The 27,562-nt window shown below is 58.7% G+C and overlaps 3 protein-coding genes across 3 annotated transcripts; 1 reads left to right on the forward strand and 2 right to left on the reverse strand.

Moving 5' to 3' along the window:
- Positions 1-120: 120 nt before the first annotated feature.
- ENTPD8 (ectonucleoside triphosphate diphosphohydrolase 8) lies at positions 121-6,325 on the reverse strand (the record flags this gene model as incomplete). The annotated part of the gene is made up of 9 exons (XM_082492730.1): positions 121-531; positions 1,187-1,321; positions 1,455-1,565; positions 1,980-2,243; positions 2,975-3,205; positions 3,863-4,022; positions 4,481-4,631; positions 5,676-5,793; positions 6,206-6,325. 9 exons carry the CDS (start codon positions 6,323-6,325, stop codon positions 340-342), a joined length of 1,482 nt encoding a protein of 493 aa, XP_082348856.1. The 3' UTR covers positions 121-339.
- Positions 6,326-10,735: 4,410 nt separating this feature from the next.
- Positions 10,736-16,386, forward strand: LOC309679448 (ectonucleoside triphosphate diphosphohydrolase 8-like; the record flags this gene model as incomplete). The annotated part of the gene is made up of 9 exons (XM_082492765.1): positions 10,736-10,861; positions 11,533-11,650; positions 12,316-12,466; positions 12,925-13,084; positions 13,211-13,459; positions 14,469-14,711; positions 15,095-15,205; positions 15,520-15,657; positions 16,009-16,386. 9 exons carry the CDS (start codon positions 10,736-10,738, stop codon positions 16,216-16,218), a joined length of 1,506 nt encoding a protein of 501 aa, XP_082348891.1. The 3' UTR covers positions 16,219-16,386.
- A 2,151-nt stretch (positions 16,387-18,537) lies between these two features.
- On the reverse strand, positions 18,538-25,790 carry LOC309679262 (ectonucleoside triphosphate diphosphohydrolase 8-like; the record flags this gene model as incomplete). The annotated part of the gene is made up of 9 exons (XM_082492540.1): positions 18,538-18,720; positions 18,966-19,103; positions 19,699-19,809; positions 20,314-20,586; positions 21,633-21,866; positions 22,687-22,846; positions 23,934-24,084; positions 24,636-24,753; positions 25,668-25,790. 9 exons carry the CDS (start codon positions 25,788-25,790, stop codon positions 18,538-18,540), a joined length of 1,491 nt encoding a protein of 496 aa, XP_082348666.1.
- Positions 25,791-27,562: the final 1,772 nt, after the last annotated feature.

Below are 27,562 nucleotides of genomic sequence, written 5' to 3' on the forward strand. Positions count from 1 at the left end.
AGGAAACTGTGCTAGGCTGGTGAGTGACTTTTGGATTTGAAAAACAAAACATTTTATTTCTAGTTTGAATTTATCTGGCTTCATCCAGCCACCAAGTCTCAGTCAGCTTTTGTCAGCCAAATTATTTTCTGGAGTCAGGAGTCTTTTCCTCTCGGAGGTACTTCGAGACCTCAAGACACCTTTGTCATCTTCAACATCTTTATAGAGACGACCCAATTAGACCTCCTGAGCAATGGAGATGGGTCTAATGCCCTCAGTCTTTTCTCCCTTCCACTTTCTTTTGCACCATTTCCCTGCCTGGTTGAGTAGGCAGGATGCTCCTGGTCAGGTGGCTGGGAGCTACTTGGCTTTCCAGAAACACTGGAGGAAAACGGCCACCAGCCCTGCCACTATGGCCAGCACAATCAAGGAGATGGCGCCTGCCCACAGGCTGGGCTGGTGCCCCTTGACGTGTTCCAGAGCCTCCGTGGGGATCATGTTGGTGAAGTTCAGCATGAAGCCCAGTGTCCATCCGATGTCTGTGTTTGCTGCCTGAGGTGAGAGAGCAGAGATCATCCAAAAGAGCCTCTCCCAGGCACTGGTAGCTCTGGTATGAGGGACTGACGGGCACCTCTCCCATAAGCTGCCCCTGATGTGATTTCACATGTGGACCTGGCTGTGGTGAACCTGATCTTACCAGCATCAGTTCCTCAGAGAGCTTTCCTGTCCCCCCCTTCCCAAGGGCTAAAGGGCAGCTGAACATGGATGACTGCTCTGGTGCAGATGCGCCTCTGTGACCTGCACGTGATTTTCGATCTGAGCTTTCCTCCTCCCCCAAAATGCTTCAAATTTTGTCATATTCTGGTTCAAATGGGTCATGGGGCCACTATCGCCTCCCTGATGGTCAAGCCAATTCTGCCCAATGTCAGGCACCAAAGTGGCCAAATCCCACTCTGGAATCCTCTGACCCCCTTAAAATCAGTTTATGTTCACACCAGAGTAAGTGAGAAACAAGCTGGTGTAGGGATTTGGTGGCAGTTAAAAAAGAGCGAAGCTGTGCTGGGATCACTGGGTAGCAGCCAGAGGACGGGAACGCACATCTGGCACAGGTGACTCCAGGGATGCTGCTCCTGAACGTGTCTTCGGGCCAGGGCAAGGATGCAGCCACAGCCGCCTGCCCGCTCCCGCTGCCCCGCAGGGTGCTCACCTGCCGGCAGAAGCGGATGCTGCTCCACGTGTTCTTGTTGAACTTGTAGCCATCGAGCAGCAGCGTCAGGATGTACATCGCCATGGAGCAGTACGTGTGTAGGTACCCCTTCTGCTGCGGGAAGGTCTCCACCAGCTGTGGGGCCATCAGGGGACATGGTGCAACAGGGAATGAAACGGATGCTCAGAAACCCTCCCTGACCCAGGGAACAGCAGGATGTGCGCTTCCTGGGCAGGGATTTGGGACGGGACTCGCACAGGGCTCTCACCTCTGCCCAGTTCTTCTTGCAGAAGGTCTGGATTGTGGAGTTGACGTCATTTAGAGACTGCTGGCTGGTCAGGTTCAGGAAATGGAAGGTGTAGTAGAACCCAGCGAAGGCCTGGGGGATAAGGGGAGATGGTAAAAACTACATCTCCTTTGTCACCTCCAAAAAAGACCCAGGGGCCCCTCTTCCCTGGGGAAAGGGTCCCATGTAATTCCCAGGGTTCTGCACTCAGCACCAGCTTGATGGTCTACCAGAAAGCCTTGGAGCTGGTGGACAAGCCCTGGGGCTGCTGCTTGCACTCTGAGCTAGCTCAGACTTGCTCCTTGGAACAGGAGCAAGCTCCCCCATTTCCCTTGGGGAGTGCTGGGGCATCGCAGGAGGCAGAAGCCACCTCCCAGCATAGGAGAAGAGGTTTGCAGATGGGACCAGCTCTAGGGTCCCCTCCCTCCCCACCCCTTCCCACAACACAGTAGAGTCCCACCCTCTGTCCTCCCCCACCACAGCTGTGGGGTGTGGGCTCGTTCTTACAAAGAACTGTCCCCGCACAGGCGGCTGATAAACCCCGTTGAACCCGCATGTCCTGTTGGCCCCACAGCTGAAGTTGAAGAGTTTCTGGATGGCGCTGCTGCACGCGTCCGGGTCCCCTGTCCCCGTCACCGTGAGGACCCGCGCAGGGCTGGGTGTGCTTGGTGCACGGACACAGGGGCTGTCGTAGAGGTCTGTCGTGGTGATGTTCTCCCGGTATCCCTTGGGGTAGCAGGGGTGTGATATCTGCTGGGGAGACGGGCTGCCCTGGAGAGAGTGGGAGCCGTTAGTGCGGCTTGGCATGGGGGGCCAGTGAGACCCTACCCCACAGCCCAGCCTGTGCTTAGACATTCCCCAAAAGCAGGATGTAGACCCTAGGAGGTTTTGAGGAGAAACAGGATCCATCCTTTGCATGACTAACCTGCCCATGGCTTTTGCTGGTCCTGCTGTTGGCCCCACCAGTGAGCCATATTGGGGGGGCAATGCCACCGCCGGCCCGTGCCTCCCCGCAGGGATGGCAATGTGCTCCCGAGGGCAGCGTATGCTCTCTGCCTGCACGGAGAGCTTGTTGCTGTGCAAACTGGGCTGTGCACTTCGTCTGAGGTGAGACTGGAGGACGCTGCTTAGTGGTGGACTGGTGTGCAGGAGAGGATGTTGGGAATCCTCTCTCTGGGCAGAAATTGAGGAAGGGCAAGTGAATGGGGACAGGGAAGAACCTAAGGATACAGCTGGGCTTGAGAAATGATGGAAAATGCCATTACATGTCAACATCTGGGGAGAAGGGAGCCCTGGCAGGGAACCACCACCACCTTCCACCCAAATGAGAGAATTTTTTGCTTCAGTAGATAAAATCCAAGCCTCTCCCAGGTTTTTGAATTTGTGAAAATTCCCAATTCCCTAACGCTACTTCCACAGGCATGCCCAAAATTTCAGGAAGACATTTTTCATGGCAATGGGTAAACGGTTGAGCGGATCCTGGTGACCAGTGGCTGTGGTACCTGGTGCAGAGCTGCCAGCAGCCTCTTCAAAGCCTGCGTCTGCCCGTAGCAGAGGTAGCTGTGGGTGTAGAGCGAGTAGTTGGTGCCGTACAGCCTGAAGAAGACAGAGGTGTTCTTGTCCTCAATGGTGACTCCAGGCTGGAAGGTTATTTGTGTTGAGGCACCTCCAAGGTCCAGAGCTCCCAGAACCTCAGTATCCTGTGGATGTTCCCATTTCTCTGCAAAGGAAAACTGGCGCCATAAGATGGCAAATGTTAGTCTGAACTGGAGGGAGTCACAGTCCCTGTCCCTTCCCTCAAGGTTTTGTGGGCTCAAAAGACGCTCAGGGACCTTCCACGTCCCGTCTCCCTGTTTAACCCCTTCCTGCATTGGTCCTTTGCCCACATAGACCTCCATGTAGCACTGAGGTCTGGCCCCATGGCTGCTGCACATCATCTGGGATCCAGAGACTTTGAGGAGGGAAAGAGTAACACGTTCATCTGGAGTCTGACATTGCTGTATCCCTGTGATACCAAACTGGACCCACGTGTAGGTGAAGAGCACAGGGCCAGGCTGAGCTGGGCACAAAGACCTTGATTCTGTTAATCACATCATAGAATCATAGAATGGTTTAGGTTGGAAGGGAACTTGAAGATCATCGAGTTCCAACCCCCCTGCCATAGGCAGGGATGCCTCCCATTAGACCAACACCTCCCACTAGACCAACTCCAACTCCGCATCAGTGGAGTTGAATCTGTGGTTCACACCCACAGGCTGCATTTATTTGGGTGCCTAGTGCCTTAAACCTACATTTTTCTTCCCTCTGGGAATAAAGAAACCTGGGTGTGGCTCAGATGTGGATATGTATATACTGCTCAGACCCCCTCTGCCCTCTCCCCCAGCCCGCACCTTGACCAGCGTCTCCAGCAGGTAGTTGACGGTGATCCAGCCGAAGGAGCCCTCCTCGTTCCCCGTGAGGATCCGAGCTCCGCGGAAGTCCACGGGGTACTCGCCAATGGCCTTGGCGACCTCGGCGAAGACCTGCTCGGCCTTGCTGCTGTTCTGCTCCCTGCGTGGGGAAGGAGATAAACACCGCGCGGTGGAGGAGGCGACGGCTGGGGAGCTTCCAGAGCAGGGCTGACGGCACGAGGCCGCCGTGGGCTGCGAAGCATCGGGGCTGCTCAGGGACGGGGCAAAGCCGCCACATCCCTCAGCCGCTGTGTGGGAGTCTCCCCGACAACGCTGCCCGCGGGCTCGGCCTGAGCGTGCGGGGGGTTACTGCCCCTCTGGCAGAGGAGGTTCAGCCGCCCCGGGGGCTGCTGCCAGGCTGGGGCTGGAGGGGGCCGGGGGGTTCCCGTGGGCACGGCGAGCGGCTCGCACCACCACCCTGCGGGCATGGCTGCTCTGCCCATCACCACGGCCCTCCCCTCTGCGCCCCCATGTCCCCAGCCCCCCGCAGCAGCCACGGTGCAGAACCGCCTGGTGGGGAAGGGGCCGGGGGTGGTGGGCTCCGGGCAGTGCCGGTACCTCAGCAGCCGCATGCCCGCGGTGGCCCCCAGGTAGGTGGGGGTCTCCCGCTGCTGCTCTGCTGGGACGATCTTCATGGCCTTGTCCAGGCAGGGCTTCAGGCTGGCTCCAGCCCCAGCGGGGTTGTCTGCGTAGCTGGAGATGCCGGGTCCTGCAAGAGAGAACCCCGTCATGGAGCCAGCTCAGTGCCACCGGCAGGGACAGGACAGCAGGGGACACGGTCACCCAGAAAGCCCCCAGGGGTTTTTCCCTGTGTACCCAGGCTATCATGCCCTTGCCAAGGGTGTCCCTGGAAGGGCAGTGCTCAGAGCTGCCCGGCACGGCGCGAGGCTGCTGGAGCAGGAGCTCCTGCTCTGGACCATGGTGGAGGGCTGCAGTGAGTCCTGTGATGCCGAGCGTGTGCTTAATCCCAGGGAGACCCAACTGCTCGGAGGCGGCCAGTCTGTCCTGCAGGACTCGGTCGACAAGCAGAGCAGTTCCCTATTTCCCGGGTAAGGGGCAGGCTCTCCTTCGTCCTGCTGGGAGGGCGTGCGAAGCCAATACGCACACGCAGAGGTGCCCTCTGCACCGCTTGCTTGAGTTCCTATTTTTAGAAGCTGGCACCAGATCTGAGCGTCCAGCATGGTCCTGCGGTGGGTAGGGACAGGCTCTGGGGTGGAAAAATCACTATTTACCGTCCCCCGAGCTTTGCACACCACTATTGCCATTAGCCCACGCACCCTCTCCCTTACACTTTGCCCTCTGCCAGACCTCTGCAGTTAACCAGTAACTGCCACGCCGCCGCCGCAGCGCCTGGATTTGAGGTCGAGGTGAGCTCTGAGCCCTCTCACCCCCTGTCAGGCACCTCTGCCCTGGCCTGGTGGCCTTTGCCAGTCCCAGCCCAGCTCCAGGTACCATTGAGCTGACCCTACCTCCCCTCGCTAGCCTGGTCCTTCCCTCCAGAGAGACCGGTCCTTGTGCTAAAGCCTGACAGCACTTTTGCAGGAGGAACAAATGCCCCTTTGCGGATTTATAAATGCCCAATAGGTTAATGCCCTTTGGGTCATTTAGCATTTACCACAGCTGGCACGAACCAGCCGACTCGCCTTGGCGCTGTGGGACAGCCACCCTGGCAAGCACCGGCCCCGGCCAGCCCCAGCGTCCCCCGGCTGGGCAGGGGCAGAGGAGAGGGACGGACACGTCCCGGCACACTCACCGGACACAGTGCAGGCCTCCACCTGGGAGACGATGCCGGTGCCGTTCTCCTTGTCCGCGGGCCACCGGTAGATGTAGAGAGCCGTGTGCGTGGAGCCGGCGTCAAACACCAGACCGTACTGGGGGAGGCAGAGGGGACACAGGGTGTCAGGGGGTGCAGAGCGAGGGGAGCTCCCGGAGAGCCAACAGAGCTCCTGGTGGGCAGGAGAAACTTAAGTGGCCAAACAAAGAGTGTCACCAGAGCATGGAAAGCCCTGTGGCATTGCAGTCACCAGCTGTGTTGGGGACAAAGCTCTATCAGAAGCCCTTAGAGCTGGCAATGTTCTGCAGTGAAAAGGCTGTATGTGCTGTAGGGTCGGTCACAGTGACCAAAACTGCCAGACCCACCTGGCACACCAGCCTGCATGGAAGTTTGTCCCCATCGTGGTGACAATCAGCTCAGCCTGCCTGAAACCTGGGGAAAATCCGGTACCAAGGGGCAGCCAGCACCCAAGCGAGAGCGGGCAGCTGTGGTCCTCCCAGGGACCCTACCTTGGTGTTGGGAGGCAGAAACACGTCCTTCACATTCACGACGCTCAGAATGAGGGCAATGATGCTGAAGACACAGGTGGCTGCCAGGAGACCCGCAACAGCCTTGGCTTTGTAGTCCATCCCTCCTCAAACCTGCAAGAACAGCCCCAAGCCCCAGCTCATGCCTCTGCATTGCCAAGGCCAGTTTTGAAATGCAGACCTCATGGATGGACAAACCTATCAAGATGGGACTTTCCCCTTCCCTATGAAGGGCTTGAAGCCATTCTCCGGTGCATGGCTGCTCGCATGGGAGGCTCTTGGCCCTCTTGGGGCTGAGACAGCCCCTCTGTCTGAGCACGCCCTCCCTTGGGATTTTAAGCATGGTTCTTTCAGCCCTGCAGTGCTTCAGGTCCCTCTCTGCACTCAGCCTGGACCCCATCCCTCTGCCCTGCTCAAACTACCAGCTGCTGGCAGGTCAGCATCTCCCTTCCCAGCAGCATCACTGGGGAAGCAGAGCAGTGGCTAACAGGAGTTCCAGCCTGGGAGCAGGACCACGCTCTGGCATGTTCCCAGTGTGGCCATCACGTCCGGGGTGCAGAGCCCACCTGCATGCTGCCTTCATACCCTTTGCCCTCGCAAAACTCTTCCCACAAGACTTGGGACCATCAGGTCACATCTGTTGCCCAGCGGGCCCAGACTGCCCTTGAGAAAGTCCTCTCTGCTCCAGGCAGGGAAACAGCATCTCCAGCCACGTGTCTCCTGCCTGACCTGGCTCTCCTTGGCTCTTGGTGATGCCACAGCAGGTAAGCAGACGCGCAGGCACAGTGTCCGTGCCCACAGGCGGTCCCCAAGCGTCTCCTGCAGCCCCAAGGGCAGGCAGAAGGGCAGAGGCAGAAAGGTCCTGCCAATCTGGGCACACAGCCCTGTAGCCGAGCTGCCATGCCGATGGCGAGAGGGTTGCACAAACAAGCAATGCCAGCAGGGTGTGCAGGAGCCTTTGGGGACAGCAGCAGGTCCTGTGCCTCTTTGGTTGTCCGGCCGGAGCTCAGTTCCTGGGATAATCAGCCCTGAGGCATCAGTAAGGAACTGCAGTGGAAAAGCAAAGCCAAAGGGTCTGGTTCTCTGCAACGGCCTCAGCACGTGGCAGCTGATACGCCCACGTGCTCAGCACCCCACAGCTGGTCCAGATGTGGCTTTCTACATGCACAGCTCTCCCTCATCCTCCTGCATCGCCCTGCTCCATGCCACCAGCCGCAAGGCAGCGAGCCTGCGGGGAGCCAGGCTGGCCTCCGTCCACGGCGTTAGGCTGCAAGCCAGACTCCAGCTGGGTGGTGGATGCCCTGAGAGCTCCGGACACAACCTAGAGAAGTGGTTCAACCCAACCAGTGCTTTGGGGTGGCAGCTGGAAGCTGTCACTTGGCCATGCAATTTTACTGCGAGTGCATAAAATCACAGAGAAATACCCTTGCCCTTTCTCCAGGCCAGGTTAGCGGCTTGAATAGGAGAGGAAAGACCTTTGGCGAGGTCAAAGGAGATGCTGATTCCTGTTTTGGAGTCAGCATCTCCGGTGATGAACATGGATGACCAATCTTCTGCGTGACATGAGATGTATGATGATGGATAGCAGCTGTTCTTCTGGCCCATATCATGGGACACGGGGCTGCGGGAAACCCTTATCAGACCTTATCCTACAGCCAGCAGCCCTCCCCTGTACGGTGGGTAGGGCCAGAAGAAATCATACAGAAGCAGCTAATGAATTCCTGTATCACTACATCTCCAGTTTTCTCAGCCCTGCTAGAGTTTGCCCAAATACAGCTGGCGTTGGGATGTGGTTCCCCTGTTCCAAATAACACAGCAATGGCAAAGGTCCCCAGCCCAGCCCCCATCCTGGAAAATTCTGTCCCAGGCACCGTGCAGTGGAACAATACGAAATGGTGATTGTTCTGCATGTGGAAGTGGGTGGGAAATGGGCTCTACCTGCTCTGCTGGGAACTAATTTCTGTTGTGACTGAGCAGAAGGCAACATCCGAAGGCAGCTCAGAGCCGGCGAGGCCCGGGGAGGAAAGCGGGACATGGGGAGGGAGCCCAGAGGGTGGAGAACATAGCGAGAGGCGTGTGAGGAGCTGCTCAATCTGCCCGGCCTTCCAGTGGCACCTCGGGGCTGGCCGGCACTGATACCCGCTACCGTACGCGGCAGGTTCAGTTGAGCAGCGGGGATGGGAAGGTGGTGGTGATGCCTCCAGAGCTAAAGAAGAGGCACAGTGCTGCACGGTGCCGCAAGGAGCAATGCCCGGCCGTTGCAATGTGTGGCAAGTTCACAGCTGTGCTCAGCGCTTGGGCCGTTGCTGCACTTGTTTGTGTACGACTGAGCACACCGAAGTGCTCTACAAACACCCGCGGGACGTCCCTCACCTTGCAGCGTCCCTCGCGGGGAGGGACAGAGGGGGCCAAAACATGCAGGAGGAAAGGCTCAGAGGCACTGCTGGATCTAAATTGGCTGTTCCTCAGGAAAGCGGGAAGCTGACTCCCCCACCATGCACAACTGGGATTTGAAAGTCAAAAGGGTTCTTAAAATTATAAGAAAGGGTGAACGTACATGCCAGAGGCATCTTTGCCAGGTAGAGCAGTCCCTTGCCTCCCATCTCTCCCACCAGCGCTGGGGCTCAGCAGTGCCCTCCGTGCCCCATCCATGTCCCCTCTGTGCCTCTCTCCCCCCACACCGTGGGCACCTCATGTGAGTGGCCGCCGCAGCCCTTCCCCTCCTGTTCCTCCAGCCCACGGAGCGTGTTTATCCCCAGCACCCGGCTCCGCTGCTGGCTGGGGCTGAGCCCACCACCACCCCTCCATCGAGGGGCACCCTGGCCCCCTCCCCTGCCCGTGGCTCACCCAAGCTGCTGCCGGCACCGTCGTCCTGGCCCCGGTGTCAGCGCGTACCTGGCGTGTGGAGCCCTGCCGCTGGGACAAAGGCTGCCCCGAGTCCTCGGTATGGCCGTCCCCTTGGCCCCAGACCAACAACCTGCCCAGGAAAGAGCTTGTCCAGGAGGCAGCGGGACTGAGGCTGGAGAGCCGGGGTGGAAATAGCGCCTGGCGTTAACCACTTCACTGCTGGAGGAGCGGGTTCTGCCTGGGAGATGTCCACCCATGGGGGTGGTGTGGGGGTGTGCGCTGCCTGGCGGGGGTTCAGTGGGGGGGGCAGCTCCCCATGAAGCTGATAACAAGCCCGGCCTGCCCCTCTGCCCCTCTGCCCCTCGGGGAGCCTGCGAGCGGGCTGGCCCCGACATGAAGGCATACGCACACTGCAAAGCAAAGCATGGCCCACCCTGCACCCCTGCTGTCGCCTGGCTCTGCCGTACCCCACACTGCCCCATTGCAGGCAGAGATGGGCTGACAGAGGGGTTCAGGACAGAATCAGGAGGCTTCTGGCAGAGGAGACCTGTCCCCATGGCCAGGGACCTGTCCCCATGGCCAGGGACCCATCCCCACAGCCTGGGACCCACCCCCATGGCCAGGGTCCTGTCTGTCCCCAAAGCCAGGGACTCATCCCCATGACCAGTGACCCATCTGTCCCCACAGCCAGGGAGCTGATCCCATAGCCAGGGAGCTGATCCCACAGCCAGGGACCCAGGCGTCCCCATGGCCAAGGACCTGTCCCCATGGCCAGGGACCCATCTGTCCCCATGGCCAGGGACCCACCTGTCCCCATGGCCAGGGTCCTATCTGTCCCCACAGCAGGGGACCCATCTGTCCCCACAGCCTGGGACCCACACCCATGGCCAGGGACCCATCTGTCCCCGTGGCCACGGAACTGTCCCTATAGCCAGGGACCCATCCCCACAGCTAAGGACCCACTCGTCCCCGTGGCCAGGGACCCACCTGTCCCTGTGGCCAAGGAACTGTCCCCATAGCCAAGGACTCAACCCCCATGGCAAGGGTCCTGTCTGTCCCCACAGCCGGGGACCCATCTGTCCCCATGGCCAGGGACCCATCCCCACAGCCTGGGACCCACCCCCATGGCCAGAGACCCATCTGTCCCCACAGCCAGGGACCTATCCCCCCGCGGGCAGTGCCGCGCTCCCGCCCCGGGCCGGGTCCGGCGCCACCCGGACATCCGACGGCAGCGCAACACTCACTTTCACTTTCCATCTGCCCGCGGGGCCCCGTGCAGGCAGGGCGGCGCAGGCAGAGCAACGCAGGCAGGGCCACCGCGGGGCCGTGCCAGGGCAACAGGCAGCGGGGGCAGCAGCAGGGTCTGCCCGCGCCTGGGGAAGGAGCGGTGCTCCCGGCACAGGTACAGCAGGGACCGGCTGCGACCATGGCCACCCCATCGCCCCCGCCCGGGGGTCAGCCCTGCTCGCCGCAGGGCATTGCACTGCTGCCGGCCACGGGGCAGCTTCATGGTCTCCACACCCAGCTGCTCCGTGTCCCAGGGGGTGGTTTGTAGGGAATGTGAGGTTCCCGAGCTGCTGGGACCCCAGGAGGAGCTGGGGAGATGGGGCAGGGGGTTGGGGCTGCCCTTGCAAAGATCATTCCTCCCCACAGCCCGGCGCGGGGATGCAGACCCCTCTGCTCAGGGTGGTGGGCTGGAGCTCGACGGCTGTGCTGGGAGTGCTGGGGGTGGCTGCCTTCCTCCTGGTCCTGACCCCGGTGAAGGATGCTGCCCTTCCTACGAGGAACAAAGTAGGTGCCCAGTGGGACCTGGGGAAGCCTGGGAATGACCACCAGCCTCTTTCCACCTCTTCTCCTGCCATCAGCCCTGCCTTCCTCTCCGCTTGCAAGTCTTCCCATAAGCAGCTCAACTTTTCAGGGCTTAACCTAATCGAGGTAGCACTGGGCAGATCAACCACCCCTCGTACACCACGGTCCTGCCTCCTTGCTAGAGTAGAGCAGCCCTCCTCTCCTCCTGGGAATGCTCCGTCTGCCTCCCCAGACACTTCCTCATCTCTATTTTCAGACATCCAGGTCACCTGGTGGGTTTACATCTCTCTCTCCTGTTGCTTTCTGCTGGCTGACTGTTAAAAAATCCTCAGGGTTTGTGAGCTTTGCCGCTCCCAAAAATCTGGGAGCAGCTTTGGCAGCCTGAGCCCTTTGGGACATGCCTGGATGCCTCCCCGCTCTGCAAACCACCCTGCTGACCTGCACGTCTTCCCTTTCGGAGCTGCAGGTCCCCTGAATGGCTGAATCGGGGGGGTTAGAGGTGGAGTGGGGCTGCTAAAGTGAGGTTGGATGTGCAAACCTGTGCTGCTCACGTTCACACACGGGAAACGAGAGCAGGAGCTCTCAGAACCCCCCGTGGCACCTGGTGCAGAGCCGAGCGTGCTGTAACCCCGTGTCCCCTCTGCCTCCCCCAGTACGGTCTGGTGTTTGACGCCGGCTCCACGCACACGGCTCTCTACATCTACCGGTGGCCCGCGGACAAGGAGAATGGCACCGGCATCATCTCCCAGGTGGAGGCCTGCACTGTGTCCGGTGAGTGTACCGGGACGTGTCCATCCCTCTCTCCCAACCTCCTGGATCACTGTCCCAGACTCTCACAGCATCGTTGGGGATCAGACTCTTCCGGCCTGCACTGGGCCAAAGGGAGATGGACTGCTGGAAACACCAAAGTAAAGCGTTGGGGGAATAGTTTGCACCTTAGGCAGCCCTACAGTAATTGGGGGGTCCAGAGGCAGGCAAGGAATTTGGCCCCCAGCTGGCATGGCTCCTGGAGCCAGTCCAGTCTCGCAGATGGTGGTTGTGCACCAACTTGCGGCTCGGGATGCTGGAGGTGCGGAGTTTGCTGCTTCTCCCATGCAACCGCTTCCTTGGCTCTTCTTCCCACATCTCCTCACAGCTTCTTTCACAACACGTGGCTTCACGTTCCCACGGGGCCTCCTAACAGCTCTGCACGAGTCCCTAAACTTTACTGTGTTTCTGCCGCTTTTTCCGTGTGGTTCCAAACCGCTCTTTGGGTCAGCAGTTTTCATTTTGGTATTCGTACGGCATCAAACACAGCAGAGTTTTGGGCTGTGACCGGGACATCTGGGTATTGCCGAGGAGGTCCACAGAGCTCCCTGGGCCTGGGGAGCAGATGGACGTGTCCTGTCCCTGCCGGTGGCACTGAGCTGGCTCCATGACGGGGTGCTCTCTTGCAGGACCCGGCATCTCCAGCTACGCAGACAACCCCGCTGGGGCTGGAGCCAGCCTGAAGCCCTGCCTGGACAAGGCCATGAAGATCGTCCCAGCAGAGCAGCAGCGGGAGACCCCCACCTACCTGGGGGCCACTGCGGGCATGCGGCTGCTGAGGTACCGGCACTGCCCGGAGCCCACCACCCCTGGCCCCTTCCCCACCGGGCGGTTCTGCACCGTGGCTGCTGTGGGGGGCTGGGGACATGGGGGCGCAGAGGGGAGGGCCGTGGTGATGGGCAGAGCAGCCATGCCCGCAGGGTGGTGGTGCGAGCCGCTCGCCATGCCCACGGGAACCCCCCGGCCCCCTCCAGCCCCAGCCTGGCAGCAGCCCCCGGGGCGGCTGAACCTCCTCTGCCAGAGGGGCAGTAACCCCCCGCACGCTCAGGCCGAGCCCGCGGGCAGCGTTGTCGGGGAGACTCCCGCACAGCGGCTGAGGGATGTGGCGGCTTTGCCCCATCCCTGAGCAGCCCCGATGCTTTGCAGCCCACGGCGGCCTTGTGCCGTCAGCCCTGCTCTGAAAGCTCCCCAGCCGTCGCCTCCTCCACCGCGCGGTGTTTATCTCCTTCCCCGCGCAGGGAGCAGAACAGCAGCAAGGCCGAGCAGGTCTTCACCGAGGTCACCAAGGCCATTGGCGAGTACCCCGTGGACTTCCGCGGAGCTCGGATCCTCACGGGGAACGAGGAGGGCTCCTTCGGCTGGATCACCGTCAACTACCTGCTGGAGACACTGGTCAAGGTGCGGGCTGGGGGAGAGGGCAGAGGGGGTGTCCCTCCCTGCTGTGCAGTGGTCTGGGCTGGGAAGCCGATACCCGTGTGGTCGCCCTGTGCTGGGTGCCCATGGGTAACTCCTGGTGCCTGGCAGCGCTCCTTCACAGGGGAGTGGACCCACCCTCCGGCAGAGGAGGTGGTCGGAGCTCTGGACCTCGGCGGAGCTTCAACCCAGATCACCTTCCTTCCTGGGACCACCATAGATGACAACAGCACAAGAGCCCTCCTCAGGCTGTACGGGACCAACTACTCCATTTACACCCACAGCTATCTCTGCTACGGGCAAAAGCAAGCCCTGAAGATGCTGATGGCATCCTTACACCAGGTGACCACCTCCAGCCTTGTAATGCTCTTCTACAGCCTGAGCCGTGATCTCACCAAGCTGGGCAGGCAGCACCCACTGGGTGTGACAGCCGCCGGGCTCGGTGTCTTTGTGCAAACCCAGTGAAGATGGTGGATACACCTGAGCCACCACGGCAGGAGCCATCCCAGGGGTGTCCCAACAGCAGGGCAGGACTGAGCCGAGATGGAGATGGACACCCCAAAGCAGGATGCCTGATCACAGGTGCTGCCAGGATGGTGGGTGCCCGGGACCCCTGTCCCAGGGGCATCTTGCCCACCAGACCATCATCCCCGTCCTGATGGAGGGGCTGTGTCAGCCCAGCCTCCGTCACAGGGGTCTGGAAGGACCCAGGCCTGGAGGAGGGAACCTGCTGGGTGCTGGGAGGTTGGGGAAGACCCAGTGAGATGTTTTAGCACCAGTATGGTGATGAATATGTTGGTTTTATGGGTAGAAAGCCGAATGTGCTGGTCTTCAGCAGTAGGTGCTGGGCATGGGAGAGGGAAGGGAGGTGTTGCTGCACAGAGGGACGCTCATGTCCATAGCTTGGCTGTGGGGTGAGGGCTCAACACTGACTTGTGCTGGTTGGAATGGGCAAAAGACCATGACCAGAGCATGTTGCAAAGAGAAATTGGTGTCTGTTTTGGTGTTGCTTAAATGGCTTCTCAGCCCTGGCTCTCCCCTGAGTCTGGTGACCCTACAAACAAAGAGCCGGGACAAAATGGGTCCATGCACAGCACAGGGTGCAAACCCCCAAGGCCTTGGGCATGCGACTGTCACTGTAGATGATCCCTGACCACAGCGTGGTTGTGCCGTGCTTGTCACCAAGATTCTGTGCCTACCCCATGGAGGAGACCCCATGGGTGGTGGGGCCAGCATGCTAGTGTCCTGCATCTGGGTGTGGGAACAGGCGCTGTCTGTGGGCTGTTTCTCTCCTGTCCATCCTCATGCTCAGTGCCAGGGCGATGCTAACTGCTCCCGCTCTCTCCAGGGCAGCCCGTCTCCCCAGCAGATATCACACCCCTGCTACCCCGAGGGATACCGGGAGAACATCACCACGACAGACCTCTACGACAGCCCCTGTGTCCGTGCACCAAGCACACCCAGCCCTGCGCGGGTCCTCACGGTGACAGGGACAGGGGACCCGGACGCGTGCAGCAGCGCCATCCAGAAACTCTTCAACTTCAGCTGTGGGGCCAACAGGACATGCGGGTTCAACGGGGTTTATCAGCCGCCCGTGCGGGGACAGTTCTTTGTAAGAAGCCTCTGTCCCTGCGGCTGTGGTGGGGGTGTGGGGTTGTGGGGCACCAGAGGCTGGCCAGGACCCCGGGAAAACTGCTGTAGGAGAGAAGCCTGAACAGTGCCAGCCCTGAAAGCTGGGATGTGTCCGACGCCTGGAGATGTGCAGGGTGCCCGCCAGCGTGCCAGGCGGGCCCAGACCTCTGTTGTCACAGCACCAATCTCTTTCGGTGTGGGGAGCAGTCCCAGGGCCCCCTCCCAGCGGGTCGGCAGGTGTCACCCTGCAGTGCTGAGAGGTGGCCTTAGGGACCCCCGCAGAGCCCCTGGAGGGAGGGACGGGGGGTGGCAGTGGCCTGGGTGCTTCACTAACCTGCAGCCTTTGGTCTTAAACACCCACAGGCCTTTTCGGGACTTTATGACAGCCTTCACTCTCTGAACCTGACTGGAGGACCATCCCTGAGCTCAGTCAATGACACCATCGAGCAATTTTGCAACAGCAGCTGGGAGAAGGTGAGATCCTGCCTAGGAGATGCCAGTCCTCACTTCGCCTGGGTGCTGGGCAGCCCGAGGGCTCATCCCCAGCCCATCCTCTGCTGCGCAGACGGCAGCCGGAGGGACCTGGGGGGAGCGCAAAGCTCTCTGGATGGGGAGGGAGACGGGAGAGCAGCCTGCAGCCTCCCGGGTCCTCCTCGCTCCCCGAGCCCAGGCGCTCCCGGGTCTTTGCTCCCAGCTGCACTGCGGGGCTCTTCCCCGCAGCGTGGGTGCACCGAGCACTGCGCTGTGCTGGCAGCATCCCCCCCGCCTCTGCTCTTCCCCCTCTGCAGGTGCAGAAGGAGTTCCCCACCACCAACCGGACCCAGCTCCGTGACGCCTGCGCAGCCAGCTCCTACGCCCTCACCCTCCTCCTGCAAGGCTACAAATTCAACCACACGACTTGGCTTAACATCCGCTTCGTCCGGCAGGTAGGAAAGTGCCTGGCCGTGCCCAGGACCCACGCTTTGTGCCGTGAAACGGCTCACGCCCACCCTTGCCCCTGCCCCTGCCCTGCCTGAGTGATAACGGGGCAGCACGGTCTACTGCCCCTGCCCGGGGCAGCTCTTGAGTTATGCTCACAGGCACCTGCTGGGACATCTGGCATGAGCCATTTTTGCTCTCCCCCAGCTTGTCTCACTAGCAGGGTATCTGCGGCATAAGGTATGCACGGATATGGTGGCTGTGGAGCAGGATCTGGGCGTGCTGGGTCTTCTCTCGCTGTCCGTCTTGCATGGTACTTTCCAGCCTTTCACATCCCTCTTACTTCTCCATCTGCACAGGTCGCTAACGTGGATGTGGGCTGGACGCTGGGCTACATGCTCAATCTCACCAACATGATTCCCTCGGAGACTCCCCAGAGAGTCATAGGGCTCCAGAGGAGCAACTGGATAGCAGCCACGGTTTTACTGGCCGTCATGCTCATCCTCATCTTCTGCCTGCTCACAGTCATATGCCTCCAGAAAAACTCCTTTGGTTATGAGAGTCTCTAGCAGCGCTGGCTCCAGAGGCTGCTGAGGCCACTTAGTCCTTCTGCCGCGCTCACGCGAGGAGCTGCAGACTGGGGAATCACCTCCACGTGTCCAGGAGCTGTGAACTTGCAGTGTGGGGCACCTGAGTCCTGGCCTGGTGAGCAGGATCTGGCAGAGGCTTTAAAAAACCCTCCCTGTAGCTGTGTGCTGTCTGGTTTTCCTTTCCCCTTGCTGCTGGTTGGAGATGCTTTAGGAGGGAAGGGATGGCCATGTGGGGCAGAGGCTCAGCGCTGGGGACATGAGGACCACAGTGATGTGGGGTGGCTGGAGATGGTGGGACCAGTGGGTCAAGGAAGAGAAAAGGGGTGTCTGGCAGCAATGGGATCATCACGGGGCTGGTTACAGCTGGTTGGAGATGCTTTAGGAGGGAAGGGATGGCCATGTGGGGCAGAGGCTCAGCGCTGGGGACATGAGGACCACAGTGATGTGGGGTGGCTGGAGATGGTGGGACCAGTGGGTCAAGGAAGAGAAAAGGGGTGTCTGGCAGCAATGGGATCATCACGGGGCTGGTTACAGCCTGCTGCAGATACGTCATGTGGGGTAGATGAGTCCTGCCCCATTCCGGGACAAGACCCTGCATCACTCATGGCCACCAGGAGGGTGGTCAAACACTGGAACCAGCTTCCCTAGAGAGGTAGTTGATGCCCCAAGCCTGGGAAGGTTTAAGAGGCATTTGGACAGTGCCCTCAACATGCTTTAACTTTTGGTCAGCACTGAAGTGATCAGGCAGTTGGACTAGGTCATCATTGTAGGTCCAACTGAAAATATCCTACTCTACTCTCCTCTACACCAGCCAGAGGGGCAGTGGCAATGGGGCTATGGGGGGAGCTGGCCCGATAGACAGGACTCGGGCACTGCCCAGGACTGGGAAGACCTGTGAGGTGGGGATGGCAGCAGCCCCCTGCTCTTCTCCACAAGGTTCCTCTCCAGTCTGACTGCACTCCGTGTCTGTGCCAGGCAGACATCTCACCCTCCCTTTCCAGCACACAGGGAGATTGGGAATGCTGCTGGGACATGTCAGGGGCAGCTCCTGGGGCCCCCCTTTTTGGGGAGTCCCTCTGGCAGCCAGTGGATGGGTGAGGTGAGACATCCCAGCTCTCAGGAGGGAAAAGCCTTTCCTCGTGCCCTGCTGGCTCCCCTCCGAGGTCTGGCAGATGCTGCGAGGTCTCCAGGGGCACCTCCCGTAGCACCGAGCGATGTTGACCCTCCCCTGAGTCACCATCATCATCACCAGCCCTTAGCTGGGAGACGGAAACAATAAAATCGTAAAAGTTCAGGAGCAAAGCAACAGGCATTTCCTCATTCGCTGCCTTTTACAATGTTTATTTGGACGACGAGAGCTGTGAGGCGCCTGCATTTCTGCAGAGACGCCAAAGGTCGGCTCCTTGCTGCTGGAAGGCAAATAACGAGATGAATCATCCACGGGGCAGATAATGAATGAGCAGAACCAAAGACAAAGGCAAGGGCTCAGTCGTGAGCAGGACCCAGCTCAGCCGCGTGCGCAGGGTCAGGGCATGCTGGAGCCTCAGCCTAACACCCACAGAATCCAGGTCTTCTGCTGGTGGGATGGTCTGGTCTCCAGGAAGACACTCAGGAACATCAATCCCTTTACCCCAGAAGAAAAGGAAGATGAGATGAGATGGACCCTCTGGGGAGGCATGGACCATGCTTCTGACTTTGGGTGCTCAGTTTGCCTTCTGCCTCCAAGACCATCAGAGAAGCCCCAGTGACGCACCCTCAGGAGAGCCGGCGGGGGTGCTGCAGAGCCTTGCATGCCCTCACGCTGGCAGACCTGGCAGGGACCTGCCTGGCTGTTGGCAACCGTGGTCAGACCCAGCATCCTACGAAGCACCCTGTCACCGAGTGCCTGCAGCTGTGCACAAACAGTCTGGCACTTGGGGAGCTCTTCCGTGGCCAGGCTGGCTCTCCACGGCCCCACATGCCAGCTGGTGGGATGGAGGCCAGACCTGTAACAGGCATAGAGGTGTAAGGAGGCAGATAGGCACGGCTGGCGTTCCTTTGGTGCGTAGGTTGATCCCAGAAGGTCTCCACGGGAGCGGAGCTCCTTTGGAAATCTCACATGGTGCCTGCCTGCATGGTGGGGGCAGTCCCATGGGAGGCCAGACCTCGGTTCTTCAGTGCTGGAGGGGTTAACATGCTCAGCATCACTGAGTGAGCGTCGGGCTGCCAGTCCTGCTGGCAGAAGTGCAGGGCACCACACTGCAGACAGCCCTCCAGCCTTGACGTGCTCCAGCCACGCTCCCAAACGCAGCCCGGCTCCTACACCCACAAGAGCAGGAGCAGGGCAGCAAGCCCCAAGGCAAGGGTGAGGATGATGAAGGTGATGGCTGCAGCCCACAAGGAAGGAACGTGCCCCTTCACCCATGCCGGAGCCTCCGCCGGGATCATGTTGGTGAGGTTCAGCATGTACCCCAGCGTCCAGCCGACGTTGGCGTTCCCCGCCTGCCCAAGGAGAGAGGGGATGATGCGTTAGCCCAGGAGGAAAGCAACACTGACGATGCAGGGCCACCTGCTCCTGCATGGCCCGAACTGGGTGCAGTAGCTGGCCCCACACCCAGCTCCACGCGGGGCCGTTGGGCAGGCAGGGCTTTCTGGACCGTGGCTCTCCCAGCCCCCCAATGCGGGAAGCTGGCTCGTTCCCCCGGTGCTGCCTTCACTCCTGCCCACAGGCTGGGTTTGCTGCCTACCTTCATCTGGAAGAAGATGTTGTTCCAGGTGGTGCCGTTGAACTTGTAGGCGTCGAGGAGGAGTGTGAGGATGTAGTTGGCGTTGGCGCAGTATTTAGGCAGTCGCTCAGGATTCTCCTCAGGGTAGCTAGAAGACAGCTGGGGTGGGGACATGTTTGGGGAGAAAGAGAAGTTATTTGCAGGCGATTTCCATGCAGGGACAATGCCCTGACAACTGCTGCACAAGGGGCAGTAGCTCCACAGTCACCAGCATCCAGAAAAAGACTTCTGGAGCAGGGAGGTATTTTTGACCTGTCCACACAGCACAACTCCTTTGAGGAGGATTTACACTCCACATGGAAACAGAGAGACATACTGGACCTCCTTCTGCCCCAAATTCTCTCATCTCAGCCTCCTCCTGCAAGGGGCCCCTGCTCTGTGCCCCACGGTGGTCCTAGCACATCTCTTGGCTTTCTCCATCCCCATTTGACTCATCTACAGAATGGTGCCAGCAGCTGGCTCTCCTCTCACCATCCTCCAGTGCTACAGACCCACCTCCATCCCCGGCTCCTGTGCTGGAGGGGAGATTTTGCTGCCTTCACCTGCCCTGGCTGCCCCTTTCCCAATGTTGCACGAGCGAGGAGGGCTCCCAAGGGTGGGTGCAGGATGGTCCTGGCTCCCACTCCTCTTCCCCCACCCCAGGACCCCTTCGCTTGTGAAGCTTCCCCACGGCCTCCCGTCATGGGGAACGTACGTCTTCCCAGCTTCTTGTGCAGAAATGCTCGATGGTCTCCCTGACAGCGGCCAGCGACTGCCCCTCGGTCAGGTTGAGAAACTTGAAGTTATAATAAAAGGCAGAGAAGGCCTGAAAGGCAAGAGGCAGAAACGCCGGTGAGTTACAGTGGGGAACCCCTCCCCCGGCGGCTGCCCCCGCCAACCCTGAAGCAGGAGGTAGGGTTTGTCCTTCACTGGATTTGTCCCACTCGTGTATGGTCCCAGGGTATCATTGTCCCTGTCCCAGCAGGGATGAGGGGCTGTAGGTGCCTGTCTGCTGCAACAGCGCATCCAGCACAGGCAGAGCCTGGCCTGAAGTAAAATTACTTTTTTTTTTTTACTTTTTTTTTCAGTAAAAATACTGAAAACTTGGTTTTGGACTAAGCACCTGTTTTATTAACATGGTCCCATTGGGTGAGCTGGCAGGAAAACCAGATGGCAGCAATCCCTCTCGTGCCCTGGGGCAGGGGTAATTTGGGAGCTTCTTGCCCCCGTTCTGCTGCGGGGAGGTGACAGTGCCATGGGGCATGCAGGGACACCACAGCACCGGGGGACGTGCTCTGCCCAGGAGGTGGGAGGACGGGATTTGCCTTACAATGAACTGGCCGCTGACTGGGGGCTGGTAAACGCCATCGAAGGTGCAGTCCTGGCTCTGGCCACACGCCGAGAAGTTGAAGAGCTTCTTGACGGCAGCCAGGCACCCGCTGGCATTGCTCCTGCCCTCCAGGGTCACGTTCCTGTCACCGAGGGGCAGGCGTGGGTCGCTCCCGTTGGTGCAGGGGCTGGTGCGGAAGGAAGACAGTGGGACGGTTTCATTGTAGTCTTTTGGGTAGCAAGGGTGATCGACTCGCGTGCTGGAGGACGACTCCTGGGAATAGCAAAATCGCAAGCTGCAACCTCCTCCAGACCCTCGTGGCGGACATGCCGGGCGGCAGGGTTCATCCCGCACTCCCCCCAGAGCCACGGGCGCAGGCATCTCCCACCTCCTCTGCAGGGAAAGACCCTCCCACTGTTTAGTCCTGGTCTTGTTGGCTGTCTCAGTCCCAGCCTGAGCTCAACACTAAATCTCATTCTGCTTTGCCTCATTCCCTCTCCCACGGAGGCAGACCAATCTCAGGGACCCTGCATGTCTCTCCCCGGGCAGCAGGAGCATTATTTGGGGCACGCAAAGCCCTCTCCACCCCAGCTCTAGCTCTGTCTCCAGCTCCAGCACCAGCCAGGGACACCACCTGGGACCTCCTGGCTGTGCAGCATGAGCAAACCCTTCTGACTCACCAAGGCTGCTTCTCCTGGCAAGGGGCAGCTCCGTGAAGACCCTCTTCTCCTCCAGCCTTCCAAAAAATGGCCTGAGAAAGATCTCTAGTTCACTTTTCTCAAGTCTGTGCAGTCACAGAGTAGTTCAGGTTCAGGGGGAGCTATAGGGGCCCTGTGCCAATGGCCTCCTTAAAGCATGACCAACCAGATTGAGTTGCTCAGAGCTTTGTCCCATCAAGTTCTGAATATCTCCAAGGACAGGGACTCCACAGCATTTCTGGGTCCTGTTCCAATATTTGCCCATTCTTATTGGGAAAAACTTTCCCCCTGCGTCTGGTTGGAAACTCGCCCATTCCAGCTTGCGCCCATTGCCTCTTGTACTGTCACTTTGAAGCTTTGAGAAGAACTTGGTCCTGCCTTTTCTACCCCTGTGCGAAGCAGCCATGTACAGACAGAAGATGTCTCCCGAGCTGCCCCTTCTGACATTTCCCATGCTCCTCTCCACATCTCCCTACCCGAGCTCCAAGGAGTCTGTACCTCCTCTCAGTCCCTGCTGATGCCTTTCTGGAAGACCACTGCCTGTTTGTATTTTACGTATTGACAAGTCTGTGGTTGGTATCACGAGAGCAGAGTCCAATTACCCCCCAGTTCCCTTCTCACCGCAATTAATTCCTTGGCCAGTCGCTTCAGCATCTCGTTCTGCCCGTAGCAGAGGTAGCTGTGCGTGTAGATGCTGTAGTTATAGCCGTACAGCGTGAACTTCGAGGCTTCATTCCAGTTCCTCACTGAACTTTCAGGCATAAAGCTGATTTGAGTGGATGCTCCTCCAAGATCCAGTGCCCCAAAAATGTTGGCCGCCTCTGGACGAACCCACGCGTGTGCTTTGGGGGAGTACTGCCAAGGCGAGACAGGAAAGGAAGAGCAGTAGTACACGGCTGGGCTTACTTGCCCTGAGCAAATTCTCATCCTATTGAAGTCGACAGGGTTTTGTTACTAAATTCAAAAGGTATTCAATTCAGTTATTTCCGTATGTGAGGCCCCGCTGCCTTCCCTGCCCAACCAGCCTGGCCATTTATCAGAGCCAGAAAAAACAGAGACGGAACTGTCTGATGGTCAAGAGGTGCCAACATGCCGTGGGCTCATGTGGCTCTGAGTCACCGGTCCCCAGATGAAAGTGCCGGTGAGGACCTGGCTCGGAGGAGCTGCCTTTCCTGCAGAGCAGGCTGCAGAGGCGCTGGTGCAAGGAGAAGGACAGAAATCCTCCAGCAGCCCGCACCGGAGCCCGATGGTGCCAGCAGTGCTCTGAGCTGTGGCACTGCTGGGACAGAGAGTGGCAGGAAAGAGGTTTGGTTGAAGTTTCCTTCAGACTGGCATGATGAACCAAGGCTGGGGCCTCACAGCACCACACGGAGATGAGATGGACCTTCCCAGGGCAGCGAGACAAAGCCTGGCAGCAGCAAACCCTCCCGGCGGCGCTGCACGGCCAACCTCGCTGTCCCCAAGAGACCCTGTGTCCACATGGTGCGGAGATGTGCCCTTGGCTCTTAAAAAGGACACCCTCATTCCTGATTTCTCCCCCCTCTTTCACTGTGGGCAAGCCAGATCATTCGTGACGTCATTAACCCAGACCTTTCCTTCTGTGCTAAGCTAACTTAAGAAAAATCAGAAAAACTGCATTAGCAAAGAAAGAGTGAGTGTTTCACCGGTTTCCCACCTTAGTGAAGGAGTCCAGCAGGTAGTTGATGGTGATCCAGCCATAAGCCCCCTCCTCCTCTCCTGTAAGGATTCGAGCCCCTTTGAAAGCCACAGGGTACTTTTTCATGGTTTTAGCAACTTCAGCTAGGACTTGGTCTGCCACTGAGCTGTTCTGTTCCCTAAGAAGGACTCAAAGGTCAGGACCCATACCCACCTACAGCAATACTACAGAGGAAACAGAAGGAAACAGTCTGTTTTTTTCCCAGTTCCACATACTCCAGTTTTTTTTGCAACAAGCAGTTTGTGAGAAATGATGTCTCCCGCTACGTAACCTGTCAAAGCTGGTGGTACAGCGTAAATCCCAGTGGCCTGAGACTTGGCATCGCAAATCTAGGAGCAATAGCAATCTCTTCCCTCCAGTGCAGGTTGGTCCCAGTCACACAAAGGTTTGCCAGGCCACCTTTTGCCTACCTAGGTATCTTCATAGTGCTGGAGGCCAGAGGGGATTGTGCTGCAAAACCCAGGTTTGAACATCACCCACTGACTGCACCAAAGCCAGGGTTGGCTGCTGAGCTCAAGCGTGTCTTTTGGGAAGGTGCCAGCCTGGTTTTAGACCTCTGAGTGGGAGAAGATATCTCGGGGCTTGCTGGCATGTGCTCACTCTCTGAAGCGAGTAACCTTCAGGCTATGACCCACCTCCTTCCCAGGGAAAGGCTTAGAGTGCCAGGGCACAGAAATGATGTTAGATATCTGCAACCATAAAACCAAGAACCATGAAATGAAGGTTGACATTTTAAGAGAGCCAATATGGGCTGGAGAAAGGTAAGGGCAGGTCCCACAGCACCCAGTGGCCTCCTACCTCTGCTCTGCTCCCCCACCAGCACCCATCCATCTGGGCAAGGTGACACACTCCCTGGTGGCATCTCAACTCCCTTGTGTTTAAGGAATAATGAAGAGCAAACAAAGAGCTCTGAGAAGCATTTCTTGCTTGGAACTGGGCTTGTAGCACCATCCTGGGACGTGGCATCCCAGGATGCCAACAGATACCTCTGAGCCACCTCTCTGCCCCAGGGCCGATCACTCAAGACAGCTCAGCACCCGTGCGTCCCCACTGGGCTGCCTTCTCCCCACTCCCCAGTCGCTTGCTCATGGCAGCATGAGAGCTGGGAGCTCCTGTCAGCCTGGCCCCATGCAAGGACACTGTCCTGGCAGTGCCTATTTGCAGCTTGGTCGCTGCTCCACCACCTCCGCACCCCACGATGGTACCTGAGTAGCCTCATGCCTGCCGTTGCTCCGAGATAAGCTGGGACATCTCTCTGTTTTGCAGCAGGAACAACCTTCAGGGCTTTATCCAGGCACTCCCTTAGGGAATCACCGGCTTTCGGCGGATCATTGGCATAGCTCGATATGCCTTGCCCTGGAAGAGAGTCAGGCTGGGACAGGCTGACAGGAGCGTCTGGGGACAGGGATGTGGGACCAAGAGGCCACAGGGCAGTGAAGTCTGTCACCTCTTAGCAACAAAAGGTGCTTTTCCAGGGTCCCCTAGTCCCCCAAGACCTGACTGACCCACACTTACGTTTCCCTCCTATGGCATCCCCACGTCTCCCACGCTTTCAGCAGTGTTCCCTGCTCTATGGGTGAGACCTTCCCCAGCCAGGACAGTAGCTTGGGCAGCTGGGGGCCAGTCCAAGGTGGAGGAATGAAAATCCAGAGCAACACAAAGGTGCTTCAGCCCCACCAAGCGTGTGGGCACTACACGGTGGTGAGGAGCCTCCAACCATGAGTAAAGGCAGCGGGGAGCCAGGGACCACTCTGCTTGCAGCCAAGGCTCCCCACCGTGCCAGCGGTGCCAGTCCCGTGAACAGAGCTCCCCAGCATGGGCAGGCCAACAAGAGGAAGGGCCAGGTCATACCACCCACAACACAAACACACAGGGCAGCACTGAGCACATGGCAGGGGGATACTGACCCTGGACATCACAGGACAAGGTCTGGCTGACCACACCGGTGTCGTTCTCCTTATCTGAGTCCCACTCGTAGACAAACAGAGAGGTGTGGGATGAGCCCGCATCAAACACCATCCCATACTGGAAGGGAAAACTAAGACATCACACTGCTGAGAGGAGCAGCAGCCTGCCCCTGGCCCCACCATGGTCCTGCCAGGGTTGTGGGGCCAGAGGGTGCCCCCAAAACCATCTCTCCAAGCCACCGTGACAGAGCAGAGCAGTAACAGTGCATTACCTCAGCATGGACATTTCTCCCTGCAACTGAGGGACTTTTTCATTCCCTCTCCTGAGGTCTGTACAGCAATGCCAGCTCACATAAACATTTTTTTGGTTGTTTCCTTATGCTTTTTTGTTTTCTTTCTTGGTTACATACCTTTTGTGTCTACATTGCCTCCACATCGGGGCCAGCAACTCTCCCATCTCCAGTGCTCCCTGCCACCCCGTGGCTGCACCCAGCCTGCGCAGAGACTGGCAGGGCCATGCCAGCCCCAGCCCAGGAGCACCCAACCGCATACCTCTCCACCTCACCCTAAAACCGTGCCAACCCTCTTCCAGCAGCCAGGGTGGGATGCCAAGCTGCAGGAGAGGGACAGGAAGGAGCCATGGTGCTTGTGCTGTTATGTGAGCTGGGTAGGACAGGCTGGTGGGAGCTGACGGGAACAAAGGCCACATGGAGGTGCACCACCCTGCCATGCGGTGCCCTGGGAGGGCAGAGGGAGTGGGGCAGGGCTTTGCCCTACCCAGCTGCCCCAAGGGAATCTCAAAACATGTCAAATGCTAGTGGCTAGTTTCAGAGGAGGCTTCCTTCCCGACTTCGAGGTGGCCAGGCTGTATCTCTTCTGCCTGCATCTTGAGTTGGGAAGAAAACACCCACTCAGCTACTACTACTGCCCCCCCTTCACCTCCTAACCCCGAAGATAAGCCATTGTCTCTGAGCAACTGCCCAAGCTGACTGATCTCTGCAGTGGTGCTCAGGGACCTTTTTTGGGGCTCACCTTGACCGTGGGTGGCAGGGTGACATCTTCAACCTTCACCAGGCTGAGAACAAGGGCAATGATGGAGAGTGTGACCAGCGCCCCGACTATGGCAACGGTGAAGTGCTTCTTGTTAGCAAACATCATGGTGAAGGCTCCTGCAAACCCAAACCCAGGAGAAAGGTGGTTGGACACAGCCAGCTGGAAACAACGCTCGCCAGTGAGAGCTGCAAGGAGATCAGCTCCGAAAGCTGTCCCCAGGCTGACAATGGCTCAAGCTGCGTAACTCAGAACTGCTGGTGAATAACTGGAGGAAAGAGGAGCTGGTTGCCCCGTAGCCTGGCACAGCCGTGATGGAACTGCAACGGTCATCCAGTTCCCACACCCGCTCGGCTCAGCGCTACCGGGAAGGATCAGGTCCAGGAGGAGCAAAAGAAACACTGCACCAAACAGAGGAAGGTAGAAAACCTCAAGGTGAGATATTGCAGAAGGGGTGGGTGATTTTATTTTACGAGACATAAGTAAGGTCAGCTCACCTGCTGGCACTCCCAGACCCCTGCGCCCAGACCTGTGTGCCCAGGTGGGATCACTCAGAGCTGGCTCGCCAGTCCTTGCTGCGGCTCTGGGTTCCTCCACCGCCAGCACCAAATCCGGCTGGGACTTGCCTTATATCCTTTGGAAGTGGATATTGCGTGAAAATCTTTTCCCCATTATTTTACCTCAGACCTCATCAGCCTTGGGAAAAGCTCTCGGAAATCAGTTCTCTTATTTGTCTCAGAGGTGTATTTATGACTCAGTTTGGCATCTTCCTGACACCTTATCTTCAGCCAGTTAGTTCCTCCTCCTCATTTGAATGACATCAGACATAGGAGCCTGTAGCAATTAGCGCACACCTCTCCTTTTAACCCTTGTCCCCCTGCTTCTTTGTGCTTTTGCACACACATTTCCGTTCTCTCTTTGCTCTCATGGGTCTTAATATTTCCATTACAAGTCTCTACAAGGTCTATAAAGGGGTGAGAGTGATCTTTCCAGTATCCAATGCCCTGAAATCACACACAGAGTGGTAGGTGCCTTGATAATAAGTCTTATTACACTGAGAAGAACAATCACATCAGAGGAGGAGGATGGCCCTTCCGGGGGGATCTCAGCAACACTTGCTGAGCTTTGCCAGGGGAGACAGGAGAGGCCAAGAGGGCCAAGATGTCTTCATGGCCCAGCTGGGACTTTGGTCACCTCTTCCCCGTGTGTCACCCAGTTTTGAGCTGCTCCTGGGCTGGGGATCCCTGAAGACATGGGGACCCCGAGGAGAGCCAGGGGAGTGGGGAGGTCTCAGGACTCGTGGCCCCCCCGCTGTGCCAGCAGCCTCCCGTGGCTCCGGGCATGCGTTGGAGGCTCAGCGGCGTGGGCAGGGCATCCCACCCCCGCCACAGACCCCAGCACCCCTGCCCGGGGATGGGGAGGGCTGGTGGGCTGGTGGACATGGGGACCTGCTCTCTCTCTAGGCAATACAGGGAAGCTGCTTCCTGCTGATTCAGCACCTCGATAAGAGGCTGCCAGGGCTATCACAAGGGTAATCGCGATGGAAAGATTCAGTTTCCAGCTGCCTTATCTCAGCTGAGTCAAACACAGCGATGCCAGAAGGGAAATGCGTGCTGGGGAGCCCTCATTGCATGCGACCTTCCCAGAGCACCTTTCCCTGCGGCCGGAGGGACGGTGCTCTCAGAGGTCCTGCTGTGTGCACTGAAAGTACCACCCTGTGAAATCGGGGCTGCAGCGGTCCCCGGGGCTCTCTGTCTCAGCTCACATCTATCTGCAGCTTGCACCGAGCTGGACGCCCGCCCCGTACCCCTCTTTCCATGGTCATCTCCTTTGTAATGTCTCCTGTGCTGGTGGGGTGGGTGCCTGGAGTCCAGAGA

This window comes from Vanellus vanellus (genome assembly GCF_965231255.1).
Source record: "Vanellus vanellus genome assembly, chromosome: 18".
Classification (NCBI taxonomy): Eukaryota; Metazoa; Chordata; class Aves; order Charadriiformes; family Charadriidae; genus Vanellus; species Vanellus vanellus.